The sequence below is a fragment of the Delphinus delphis genome, chromosome 1 (assembly GCF_949987515.2).
Source record: "Delphinus delphis chromosome 1, mDelDel1.2, whole genome shotgun sequence".
NCBI classification, from domain to species: domain Eukaryota; kingdom Metazoa; phylum Chordata; class Mammalia; order Artiodactyla; family Delphinidae; genus Delphinus; species Delphinus delphis.
Window position 1 is genome coordinate 8,328,863 of NC_082683.1, and position 13,257 is coordinate 8,342,119.

A 13,257-nucleotide genomic window follows, 5' to 3' on the forward strand; every position below is an offset into this window, starting at 1 on the left:
TTAAGCTTTTGCCTGGGATGGATCTGCCCGGAGAAGGAGGGAGGAGGGAGGGCGGGCAGGGGGGGCAGGGGGAGAAGTCGTCCTCGAGGCAGAGACCGTTCATCAGGCAAGACAACCCTGATTATTTATTTATTTATTTATTTATTTCACGTTGCGGGCGTTGCCGAAGGCCTCTTCTTGGCTGCGTTTCAAATCCCTCTTCCAGTGATGGGCCGGCCTGGGGGTGGGGGTAGGGTTGCTACCCTTCCAGGGAAGCACTGGGTCCCACTCTAGCTCAGGCCACAGCTGGGCTTCTGGGCCAGGGAGCCTGGGAACACTGGCACCCCTGGGGGTCAACAGGGGTCACCGGAGCTGTTCAAGCCAGCAGGGTACCAGCTGCTGCCATGGGGACAAAAGGAAGGGAGCGGTGAGTCATGAAAACAAAGCAGTAACGCTCAGCGGGTTCTTTGGAGACCTGGGGTCATGGCCCCCTGGGGCCCAGGGGAGAGGGCTTCTCACATCATAGGATCTTATCACCACCTACCTTCTCAGAAGGATGTCTGAACTATGGCTGAAGGCTTTCCATGCTCTCCTGGAATAAGCAAACATCCCCTCTGCCTGGGCCTGGGAGCCCAACTGTTCAGCTTCTCTGATTTGCCAGGACGGCAGCAGTAATGACCTCAAGAATGACTCACTTGGGCTTCCCTGGTGGCGCAGTGGTTGAGAGTCCGCCTGCCAATGCAGGGGACACGGGTTCGTGCCCCGGTCCGGGAAGATCCCACATGCCGCGGAGCGGCTGGGCCCGTGAGCCATGGCCGCTGAGCCTGCGCGTCCGGAGCCTGTGCTCCGCAACGGGAGAGGCCGCAACAGTGAGAGGCCTGCGTACCGCAAAAAAATAAAGAATGGCTCACTGGTTCTGAGCTAGAGGTCTGTGTCCGTCTCCCTGCTTGCCCCTAAACAGACCTATTGGGAAGAACTATTATTACCCCCTATTTGACTGATCGGGAAACTGAGGCACAGAGAGGTTAATGCCTTGCCCAAGGTTACACAGATAAAGAGTGAAAGGACTGGGCCTTGAACCGCGGCAGCCTGGCTGCAGAGCCTGCAAACTTCCCCCTCCCCCATGCCTCACACATCTAACTGCGAAAGGGCAAGCACAAAAACGTTGGGGCCTGCGCTCGTGGGCAGTCCAAGCGGGTGGGAGGCGTGCCCCGATGCTGCCCACCACGCTCTTCCACACTTGGCATCCCCTGGGGTGCTTCCAGGACTCACCCCAGCAAGGGGGTCTCTCAGAAGCCCCTCCGCGATGTTCTGAAGCTCAGGAGGCCTGTGCCTCTCCGGGATGGTTGCCAATGTGGGCTCTGCTGGCTCCTGCCGGGGGCTACCCTGGCCAGCAGTGAAAGGGTCTCTAGGCTCGGCCAGGCTGGGTGAGGAAATGTCCGTGGGAGCCCGCAGGCTCTGAGGTTGCTGGACGTGCGTGTGGCCCCCCTCTCAGCCTGCTCTACTGGCCAGCTACAGGCTGACTTGAGGCCTCAGGCTCTGCATGACTTTCCCACAGATGAGGCAGTGGGCTTCTCGGAGGCTGAGGCTGGATGGCTCTTGGGAGGAGCTGTCAGGTGGCTGCACTCTGCTGACAGCTGCTCAGCAGGAAGAATTGGCAGGGCCCTGCTGGGCCCTCCCTGTGCCTCCCCTTGCGCTCCGGTCCTGAGGCCCTCAGATGGCCACTGGGGCCTGGCTGCCGCCACCACACCTCGAAAGTATTCACCACCGGGGCAGTGCTGTGGCATCCATCCCCAGAAGGAGGGTGCGTCCCCTCCAGGTCCTGACTGGGTTCTGGGAATGAGAGGTCCAGGTGCCCTCCGGCCCCTCCCTGGGTAGCCCCCCAGCTTCCATCCTGGAGGATGTTTCCGGGGGCTCCCCAGGCGAGCGGCGGGAACACAGCACCTCTTCAGCCAGGCTGGTCATCAAGGGCTTTGTCAATGGCTGGACCTCCTTGCTGGCCTGCCAGGGCCCCCTCATGGGCTAGCAGGCAGCCACATTCCCCTGTGACAACCTTCCAGGGAGGAGACTTCCTGGTAGCTAGGCGGGGCTCTGCTCCTAGACTGCCAGTGAGGGTAACAGATGGCCTGAGACTATTGGGACCCCCAGAGAGGCAGCTGGAAACGAGACATCTGAGGACAAAGGCATGGCCAGGCCCAGGGGCCGGAGGACTGGACAACTACTATGGACGCTGAGGACGGTACAGCTGCAGGCAGGGGGTCCAGGTCACCCCACTTTCCCTGGGGAACCTGACCCTCTGGGAAAGGGAAAAAGGAAGCCAGTAGATGTCCATCTTCTTCCACAGGTTTGGCTGTTTGCAGAAAAGGTCCAAGCCCCTTCTTCAGTGAGAGAACAGTGGAGAGAGAAAAAGCATCAGAAATAAAAGGATGTGGTTTCGGCCACCCTGAGGATGGCAGCCCGGGGAAAGGCCTGTGGCAGCTGCGACCTCAGGCTGGCTCTCCAGGCCCGGCTTCTGGGCTCCAGCCTGGCTCCTGGGCCCCAGCTCCTTTGAAGCGTGCCTCGGTTTCCCTCCTGTCTGTGTGCACCGCCGCGGGCCCTCCCCTCCACCTCCTTGTGCCGGGTCCCAAGGCCCTGCATGGCTGTGAGCCAGGCAGGACAGCTGGGCTGCGCTCAGGTGGGAGCTCTCGGGGAGCCCCGCTTTCTCTGGGGAACAGTCGGAATTTGAAGAGGAGGAGACATGGCCGGAGGTCTGAGTGGGACTCCGTTTGGCAGAGCGGTGGCGAAAGAGAGGGGCCTCGTGCCTGGCGGGGTCCACTGACGACTCGTGGGGATGCACCCTTCAAGGGAAACCGTGGGTGGAAGTCAGGGCGAGGGACTTCCATTGGCCAGTGCACGGGAAGGCTAGTGAGCGAAACTCTGAGGAAACCCTTCCCGGCCTCCAAAGGCAGCTGGTCCTGCAGTTTGGAACTGGGAAAAGGCAGCAGATCGTATTCCTCCTGGAGGAGCTCCCGCTGGGGAGTGGTCCTTGGCGTGGCAGTTGAGGCAGACAACTCCCTTCCTAAACCTCCCAGAAAGGAAACAGAGGTCAGTCCTCCTCCTAAGGGAGCAGAATCCTCCCAACACCCTGTTGGAGGGGCCACATGGGTCCCCTTTTTACAGACGGGGAAATAGAGGCTTTAGAGGTTAAGTTCAAGCACCGGATTAGGAACTGTCCTCCTTGGCTGAAATTCACAGACCTTTGACCTGGAGTCCTTTTTGAGATCATGCAGGCATCAAAATCTATTTCTTTTTTTTTTTAATTTTAATTTTATTTATTTATTTGGTTGCGCCGGGTCTTAGTCGCGGCATGTGAACTCTCAGCTGCGGCATGCGTGTGGGATCTAGTTCCCCGACCAGGGATGGAACCCGGGCCCCCTGCACTGGGAGCGTGGAGTCCCAACCACTGCACCACCAGGGAAGTCCCTATTTCTGAAACTGAATCACAGGATTTCAGGTTTTCTCTAAAGAGCACCTGTCCCTGACTCTGCCTCTGCTTGCTGCCACCAGCCAGTGTCGTCTCTGAGCCATTCCCTATTCTGCGGCCAAATCCATCAGCCCAGCCCCAGGAACCACACAGACCCAGACTCTGCCTCGACCCCGTTGACATCCTGGGCAAGATCATTCTTTGTTGTGTCGGGGAGAGGGCTCCTGTGCACTGTAGGATGTTTAGGAGAATCCCTGGCCTCTACCCACCACATGCTAGTAGCGTCCCCCTGCATTGTGACAATCAAAAATGTATCCAGACACTGCTAAATGTCCCCCCGGGAGGCAAAAATGCACCCCCAGTTGCAAATTCTGGCTCACGGGTCAAATATGGCCCTGAGACATGTTTGGTTTGGCCTGCAGAGGGTTTTAAATATTTTAAAATTAACTGAGAAAATTTTATAATTTTCCAGCTTCTCCTGGAAAGTCAGAAGATTTGGCCACACTGGCCTGCCTCCCTACAAGGCAGGAATCGGCTCCACTTAAATGAGACTACTCTCTTGAAAAGGGTCTGGTGGGACTTCCCTGGTGGCGGCGCAGTGGTTAAGAATCCGCCTGCCAATGCAGGGGACACGGGTTCGAGCCCTGGTCCAAGACCCCACACACCGCAGAGCAACTAAGCCCGTGTGCCACAACTACTGAGACTGGGCTCTAGGGCCCACGAGCCACAACCACTGAGCCCACGTGCCACAACTACTGAAGCCTGGGTGACTAGAGCCTGTGCTCCGCAACAAGAGAAGCCACCGCGATGAGAAGCCCGCGCACCGCAACGAAGAGTAGCGCCTGCTCGCCGCAACTAGAGAAAGTCATGCACAGCAATGAAAACACAATGCAGACAAAAATTTTAAAAAAGAAAAGAAAAAAAAAAACTGGTGGCTGGCAGTTCACCACTGGAGTCCCCACCGCTCCCCACTGGCTCCTACACTGAGCTTTGGCATCCTACCCTCGGGCCATGGATTTTCTTACCCTCATTCCTTTACACTCCCTGCCTGACCCCTAGAGGCATTTTTGCCAGTAACCCCTGCTTTACAATGTAAAACAGCGGTAGCTAAACCACCCTCTTGGCTTCTCTTCTCAGGCTGGGCACTCCATTGCCTCCACTGCTCTTGACGCCTCCAACCTTACATAATGAGGATTTCTCCCACAGGTTCTAATCACTTTTTGGCAGAGAGGAAGGAGATTTTAAAAAATCTGTAACCACCAAGTGCTTAGGCAATCCTGGTGCCCTCATATTCCAACATAGTCGCCACATATTATCCCAGAGAAATGTTCTCTAAAACATTTTTTTAAAAATGCCTGGTGAAAATTCAACCCAACAAGCATGTATTAAGTGCTTACCAAGGGCAAGGCAGTATGATAAGGCCCACGAAGAGTAAAATGCTGAATAGAGCACGGCCCCTGATGGCAAGGAGTTCATAGACCGCAGGGAGAGCCAAGAGCACGCACCACTAACAATAAGAGGAGAAGCTGCAGGGGAGGTGCAGGGAAGGTGTGCTGGAAACCAGGGAAGGGAGAGGTTAATTCCGGCTGCTGATATGAAGTTAATAAAATGAGGAAGAGCGCATTCTTCCCCCGTGTAAATCTTTCCAGAGAGGCCAAAACGCCTTTCTAAAATGTTCTTATTGCTGTCGCCGCAGTTATTTTTGTATTTTAGGTACTATGTCCCTATCAAGAACCTACCCTCTCTCAAAGCCCAGGCCAAAGGTCACCTTCTCCTTGGCGTCTTCCTCAAGCCCGCCTGCCCTCGTTACAACTCTCTGGACATTGCTTCTCTCCCCTTCCAGACAGGCCACTAGTTGAAAGCAAGGACCAAATCTGGTGGCCTCTGTTCCCTCCCACGGGGCCTCACGCATGGCAAATGCTTAGTGAATATTTGTTGGATAAAGTTCTGGCCCTCCCTTTCCAAAATCAATGTCATCGCTGCAGGAAACTGTTAAAATAAAAACAGCCGAAATGTGTAAAAATTTTCAGGAAACATTTCCATTTTTAGCAGACTGTTAGAACTCATCCCCGCCCCGCCTTTTCCTTTGTTTCTAATTCTGAATTTGGGGCTGGATGGTAGGCAGTCCCCCTTTTAATCTTTAAATATAGTTCTGAATATAATTACATTTTTATGCAGCACCGAAACATCATATCCTGGTAACGGGGCATTCTTGCACTATTAACATCTGAGTTAAATCTCCTTTGCGTCTGTCTTCTATTGAGGACAGTTAGGAAGTCAAAGATGAAAGTGATCGACATCATTTGTGAATTATGTGTATTTCCTTATGCTGTATTTCAATGGGTTCTGCTCCTAGTGATTTTGTGAATACCAGGTTGTCTGGTAGCTGTGCTTTCACCAAAAACGCCTTTCAAGACTTGAATCCCAGCATCCTGGCACGGAGGACACACACCACGTTTAGAGGAGGGTTTGTCTTGGTTAAGAAATAAGTGGTAAAGCAACTCTCCCCCAATAAAAAAAAAAAAAAGAAGAAAGAAGTGACCTCAAATAGTGCTCCTTGCCAAGGAGCCCACTCTGTGCCGTAGGTCGGCGGACCCCGACCTTTTAGGCACCAGGGACTGGTTTCGCGGAAGACAATTTTTCCACGGAAGGCGGAGAGATTGTTCAGGTGGTAATGCAAGCTATGAGGAAACGCAGATGAAGCTTTGCTCGCTCGCCTGCTGTCCACCTCCTGCTGTGTGGCCTAGTTACTAACAGGCCGCGGCGCGGGGGTTGGGGATCCCTGCGGTAGGTGACCCGTGGAACTGGAGCCCACGCCAGATCGCTGGACAATCGAAACAGAAGTGGCTCATCTTGTGCCAAGAACTCTGCTGAGCTCCTAACTCCATCATCTCCAGTCCTCACGACAGGTAGTGGTATTCCCACTTTAAAAAAATATATTGATTTATCTATTTGGTTGCACGCAGTCTTAGTTGCGGCAGGCGGGCTCCTTAGTTGCGGCATGCATGTGGGATCTAGTTCCCTGACCAGGGATCGAACCCGGGCCCCCTGCATAGGGAGCTCTTAGTCTTATCCGCCGCGCCACCAGGGAAGTCCTGGGCTATTTCCATTGTGCAGATGGAAGAAACTGAGGCTCAACAAGATGAAGTGAGTCGCCCAGGTCCTGCAGCTAGCTAGAAAGTTGATGTGCCCCCCGTCCCCTCCCCGGCACTTTGACCCCACCTAGCTCCCCGCAGCCCTCCTACTCCCCGGCCAGTTCCAACCAGTGTGCCTGACACCATCGTTTCCCCGGGTTGGGTGTGGGACCTGTCAGGCCGGGAAAGAGGAAGCCTTGTCATGGGAGAAGGAACCACAGGCAGAGCCGGCAGGCACATCCTCACCGTGACTCTCACCCACACAGTGGAAGGAGCTCTCCACCGTCCAGAGGATGGGGGCGGCCATCTCAGCAAACCCCAGGCTCAGAACCACCCTGTAGAAAGCCTGCATCCCCAGAGCTCCTTGGGCCTCCTGGCATTGCTGTGGGGGCGACGAGGAGTTAGTCGCGTGTGGCAGGGTGCATCCTGTGTCCTGTGGCTGCCCTCCCAAGGGGCCACCCTGGCAAGAGTGCCAGGCTTCCAGGCTATAAGTGGCAAAGGTCCATTTTCTGCTGGCTCCACAGCTCTGCTGTCACGTCTCTGACTCCACATGGCATCAGTGGCCCAAGGAGAAGGGGTCTCCAGAAGGGGCAGGACAGCCAATGACCCTGACCTGGACCTGGAGTGCCCCAGCCGCCAGGACGCCGACCAACGCAAAGTCCCTGTTTTCGGTCACTGTGAAGGTTAAGGAACAGGTGGACTCGGGAATTTTAGGCTCAGGCTTTCCTCCAAGTAGGAACCTCTTTTTCCCAGATCCAGTCTCTGCTTTGGGATGTGAACAAGACCTCCATCTCTGGCTGGGATGACACTGGAATGGGGAAGGACACGTGACACAGAAAACTACATGCTCTGCAGGCACGTGGACGAAAGGGTGGTGACAGGACCTCAGCCAGGGGCCACGCCCGTGGCCGGCACTTTCGGGATTGGTGACATGAGATTACTTGGTGTTTGGTATCACTGCCTGGGCTGGAACGTGACTGCACTGATGCGGAAGAGAAGGAAAGACCATCCCCAAACACCTGGGGATCCCGCTGTCTGCAAAGACCCGTGAGGAAGCAGATGCTACGAGCGGGGCTGCCCGTGGAAGTTGCAGAAATGTCTCTGCCAAGACTGTCTTCAGCTCGGTGACCTAGCCTGGTGCCCCTTCCATTACCAAAGCTGCTCTTAAGAAATAAAGCTTGTATCAGTTGTTTACACTTTAGCAAGAATTTCGTTGTGTCAGCCCTCTCACAGGGGCATTTAAAGCCAGCTCTGCACTGGCTAAATGAAAGCATCTGTCTCCACGTAAAAGGATTTCAAGCATCGTGAATAAGGAAAGGGATGTTTGGGGGCTTGGTGAGGCCGTCCCCAATGCCCTAAACTCCCCAGAGTCCCATCATGAAATCTCGTCCATGATAAAATTCTATACAAATGTCAAGTCTTAGTCATCTCAGACCTACCCACTCAGGATGAAGCCTTTGATGTACCTAACTTTGCATACAGAGTTCCTTAGAATTTAAATTCTTCTGGAGGTAGGAAATGGTCTTCCAGATTCCGGGCCTCTCTGTATCACACCCCACGCTGAACGAAATAGTTATCACATACAGGGTCTAGATCAAGGGACCCAACCTCTGTCAGAGCATGGAGGCCTCAAGAACCTGATGAAGACTGCAGACCCTCCCTCATCTTTGTTCTCGGACCCCCTGGAGGCCATCTTGGGACTTCCCAGGAGTTCAAAGAGCCCGGGTTTGGAAAAGTGGAGGATTCCACTTCTCATCCACTCTCTACACCCCACCCCTGCTCCACACACACCTGTACCCGCCAGAAAGAGCCGAGGTCTCTCTGTCCCAAGCAATTCAGGAACGCATGGCCAAGGTTGGGGCTAAGAAGAGGCGAGGTGGGGTGGGACCACGGACATAAGGTGCCAGAGGAGGGAGGAACAGAAGAGGGACAAGGGAGCGATGTAGCCGGAAAGGATGGGCATTGGGGGCCCTCTTGGGTCTTACCCCGTGGGCCAGCGGCTCCTAAAGACAAGGCATAGCCGCTCCCCACGAGCAGCAGGAGGCCTGGGGGGTGTGCAACACTTGCTGAGGCAGGAGTGCCTCCCCGTGGCCTCCGAAACTGCTCCTTCCAGAAGCAAACTCCCTCCACAGGGCCCCCCTCCCACCTTCGGACCAGCCTGTGGACTGAACCCCCAAGGGTCCCAGAGCTCAGGTCAGGGACTGTTGCTCCAGTGCAACCAGGATATATTATTTAGGCGGGATATTTTTAGCAGGAAAGCGAGCTCGGAGCAAATGTCATGTGAGCCGTCTTCTCTTACATGGCAACTTTGGGCTATTTAAAGAGATGGTAATTACGCTCCTGCCACCATGATCAGGACGACGAGCTGAATGCGTGATTGCAGGAGCCGCTCATCTGCCACGCGGAGCGCTTGACACTAATGGAGCCCAATTTTCGAAGCTGCCTGCCTAAATCTGTCCGGTCTCCAGGTGGACATTTGAATCGGCACTGCAGCGCCGGCAGACTGCTCTCCGGGGCCTCCCCGAGGGTGCCACGCCTTGAGGCTCCCCGCCTGGTAGGGGCACTGGGCACATGCTAGGTGCGCCACGGGGCTGAAAGACCCAATGAGCCGTTACCCCCACTAGCAAGGCCAAAGGGTGACCCACACTCTGCCCAGCCTAAGTCCTGGCCTCGGTTCCCTTTGCAATGCTCCAGAGAGACATTGGCCATCGGGGCCTTGAATAGAGGCGGGTGCCTGGAGGGTGGGAGGGGGACAGAGAGGGGTCCCCGGCCCCTATCCTAGGGGGACTAGCAAGAGGAATTCAGGAGAAGACTTGAGGAAGGAAAAGCTCACTGACTTCAAACATTCAAAGGGCCGTGAAATGGAGAAGGGACTGGCTCCTTCCAGGGGGCTGCAGAGAATGGAGGACCAGCAGAAGGAAAGTTTGGGGAAACATCTGTGCAATATGGGAACAGGTGGTCTTGCAAAGGAATGAGCTCCCCGTCACTGGAGACTGTGCAGAGAGAATCTTAGCACGAGGAGGACCTCAGAGGCCTTCAACCCAAAGCTGGGACCCCTCCTCAGATTTCCTCTCAGATGGCCTCTGCCTGCAGGATACCAGGGAACGCTTCCAGCCTCGGCTGCCGAGACGCGAGCCCAGCAGAGCTGGCCTTGTCCACCAACTCTCCAAAGGAGAACAGAAACCAAAACCTCCTGCCTCAGGGTGTCCCCAAGCACCAGGCCTGGCAGAACCTTCCAGAAAGTTGCTCCTGACCCACCTACCTGTCCACTGGTGCTTCCCAGGGGTAGGGGCAGGGAGACCTGCAGAACAAAAAGGAAGCAACATCTCCTGGCAAAGCAGTAAGCGAAGGTGAGAGTAAACATTTCTGTCTGAGCACAGAAGCGCTGACAATTACCCCAGCAGGAGGCCGGCGAGAGAGCCACATGGCTGGGTTGTTTGCTCATTAAGACAAGAACATCATTTACGTTCTGAGACTCCAGTGTCAACAGGCCCAGGGAAATGTCGTTGCCTCAGCTGCCACCCTGGGCCTGGCCAAGGAGGCGGCGAGGGTCCCGGGAGCAGCTGGCAAGGCCAGGAGCACAGGCGCACGGCCGGGATGGTCCTCTCCCAGTCCTCCCAGCTTGTTTTCCTCCCGAGTTCACCCATTTCTCCCTCGCCCTTTCTCTTTCCTTTTCAGATCCAAAAAGCAATGGTGGAGGGAGGGCTTCCAAGGATGGACACTTTCACCACTGGCCCTGAACTTGGGGTGACCACCCAACCCAGTTTCCTGGGGACTGAGCAGGTCCCCCTGGGACTTAGTGCCAAAACAGAAAAGGCCCAGGCAAACTGGGATGGTCGGTCACCGTACCGCCTGTGAATCTCGCAGCCATGCCACAGGGGGACCGTTCTCCCAGACGGTCATCTGAGAAATGCACAGACGAGGGGAAGGTGATGGTGTGGGCTGGGCCCCTTTCCTGGAGCTTCTGCTGCAGCCCACACCCTCCACCCTGCCCTTCTCTCAGTTCTTTCTGCTTTCTCCAAACTCCACTTTGCATTTGCTTCAGACCTTGGCAGGGAAGTCTCGGCACAAGGAAGGAGTCACAGACCAGCCGAGGGTCCCTCGGAGATCATCTGACCAACACCCCTCGCTATACAATGTGTGGAGGAATGAGGCCGGAGGGGACTGACTTGCCTCGGTGATGCCCCCACCCAAGACCACTCCCACTCCATACGGAGGGACAGAGAGGGGCTCCCTGCAGCAGAAAGAAGCAAAAGGGACCGGGAGGACACCCCAGGCAGCTCAGCCTTCTCAGCTCCCCAGCCCTACTGTTCCTTGGCCCTGAGAGCCCCTCCTGGCAGCAGGCTCACGATGGCCCACGGGGAGCTCCTCCAGTGAGCCTGGCTGTTTCCTTGTCTTTGGAGGTGCTGCCTTCACTTGCGGGGCGAAGGGGCAGGAATGGGACAGATGCCTGAGGTTTGGCGAGAGGATGGAGAGGACTGGGCATCTGCCTTTGCCACCACCAAAGCTGTCCCACCGTTCCCACTCCTGTCCTCCACTGCAGCCTGGAGGAAGGCAGGGAAGCCCCCCGGAGGCTGAGCTTTGAAGAGGGAGACAGTTCTGCTCCAAGAAGGAAGAGAAGACAGATCAAGAGCAAAGCAAAAACGCACAGCCCTTTAAGGCCACACGCGGAGGCTATATTTAGGGCCGCAGGACTTCGGGCAGCCTTCCCTGGGAGCAATCGCTAATCACTGCATTGAGTTTATGGGTGCCCCTGGGCACACTTAACCCAGGGCAATGAATAGTTATTGCGCGGCCTCCCGCTCGGGGCCTGTGGGCACACTTAAGCGAGTGCGCCGGATCGCTGGGAGCGGGCAAGGCTTGGGTACACCCTTGGGCACCCTGCGCTTTCAGCGGAGAGAGGCAGAGTATTAAATATCTATGTGCCCTGTGCCCACAGCTGCATTTAGCCAAGGGCAAGGCCGGTGAAACGGCTTTAATTAAAACTTAATGCAAGTTCAAGGTGCAGACACGGAAGCCGCGGCTGCAGGTCACCAGGAATGAATCAGTCGATTCGATGAGGTTCTCAGGTGGGGGAAGGGGGTGGCGAGGAGGGGGGCTTGGGCTGCGGAGACCTATCTTGTGCTGAGGACTTGCTGCCCACCTCTCTGCATCTGTGCTCTGGGACTTGGGGCCACCGCACACGCCCATACCTCGCTTGGTGAAGGATGCTGGGATTTGGGTATCCGGGCTTCAAAGGCAGGTGGTTGGAAATAAAGCAGGCCCCTGGGCCGGGAGCGGGTCCTGCTTTTCTCAGCCACTCAGCCCAATGTCGCGCGACACAGGCAACGCCGTCCTCCTGGCGGCAGCTCCCAGAATTACAGGCCCAGTGCAGAGGGAGGAGTGACCAGCGCCGGAATGTCAAAGGAACGCGCTGGTGGCAATGCTTGGGGATCCTGGGGTCCGACCCTGCGATTCTTAGGAGGACCAACACCAGGCTTGGTGTGGCCACTTGTGCCACTAAAAAGGCAAGTAGGCAGAGGAAGCCTTGCCACTCTGCCTCTTCTCCTTAAGACTGGGAAGCAAAGGAATCTCAGAGAGGTCTGCCCATCGGCCCAAGATAGCAGTGAGCTGGGCTCAGAGTTGGGGGAGCTCAGGTCCTCTGAGCCGTGGTCCGGGGATGCTCCCTGCCAGACACACCTGCTTTAAAATTCAGACCAGATGAGAACACAGCTATAAAGCCTTCCTGGGGCAAAGGCTCCATGTCTCATTCAAATCTGTTCCCTTAGCAACAGCACAGCACCTGGCATATATAGTAGGTGCTTAATAAATGCTTGTTGCGTGAATGGTGATTGTCGTTAGCAGGCTTTTTGTGCCAAACTCCTCTTTTCATTTCTCCTTTCCTGTTTCCTGATCTTTAAAACGGAGGCATTATACCTGATTGTAACGGAGGTACTTTTATGACTAAAAGTCTATAATTCCTCGGCACTACCCAGGTCAAGAAGGAACATGCAAACTGGCAACTTTTTTCAATGGAGAGAAAAAGAACACAGGACATAATATTGCAGCTTTGGTGATAATCCCATCCTCCCACTGTCCCCAGTGCCAGCGACGATGGGAAGTGGAGAATATTAGTTCAGAACCTTTAATAGCCCCACTCCCACTCCATCCCAATCTCCTCCCAGTTTGCTCAGACAACAGCCCAGCGGACCCGGGCATCCAGCCAGGGCCCATGAATGTCTGCAGAAGAACCATGCCACGCGGCACCTCCAGCTGCCACCTGTGGGCCCGGCCACATCTTGAAGCTCAGGAGCCACGGCCTCTGGAGAGAAGCCCAGCCTGGGAGCCCCTACTCCCACCCCCAGGCCTCTGAGCCCATTAGCTGAATGAATGTGGGCCAGCAGTGGACACTCTCTTGGCCCAGCCTGGACGCGATCACTGGACACTTCATTATGTAGCAGTCACTCTGCTCCAACCTTTTCACCTCCCCTTTGAAATATTCTGGTTTCCAACCTGTAATTTGCTTTCTAGAAGTAGGACAAAATTCCTGTGTGCAAACGAAAGAGGAAAACACAGTTAATAGGCTGCAATTATAGGTCAGTGACTGTTCACAGCAAATATGATTAACATCAACCCACTGGAGGCTGGGCAGTTCTCATGGAAGAGGCTAGGAAGTGAGCTGAGGCTGCCGGGGATCAAAAC

At 55.5% G+C, this 13,257-nt stretch overlaps 1 protein-coding gene across 1 annotated transcript; it reads right to left on the minus strand.

Annotated features, from left to right (window-relative positions):
- Positions 1–1,107: 1,107 nt before the first annotated feature.
- Positions 1,108–13,006, minus strand: C1H1orf127 (chromosome 1 C1orf127 homolog). Its single transcript, XM_060012159.2, is given in 9 exon segments — positions 1,108–1,119; positions 1,252–1,402; positions 1,665–1,839; positions 1,842–2,032; positions 5,182–5,293; positions 6,823–6,958; positions 7,190–7,281; positions 7,284–7,384; positions 12,915–13,006. Coding segments are annotated over 9 exon segments (1,062 nt in total).
- Positions 13,007–13,257: the final 251 nt, after the last annotated feature.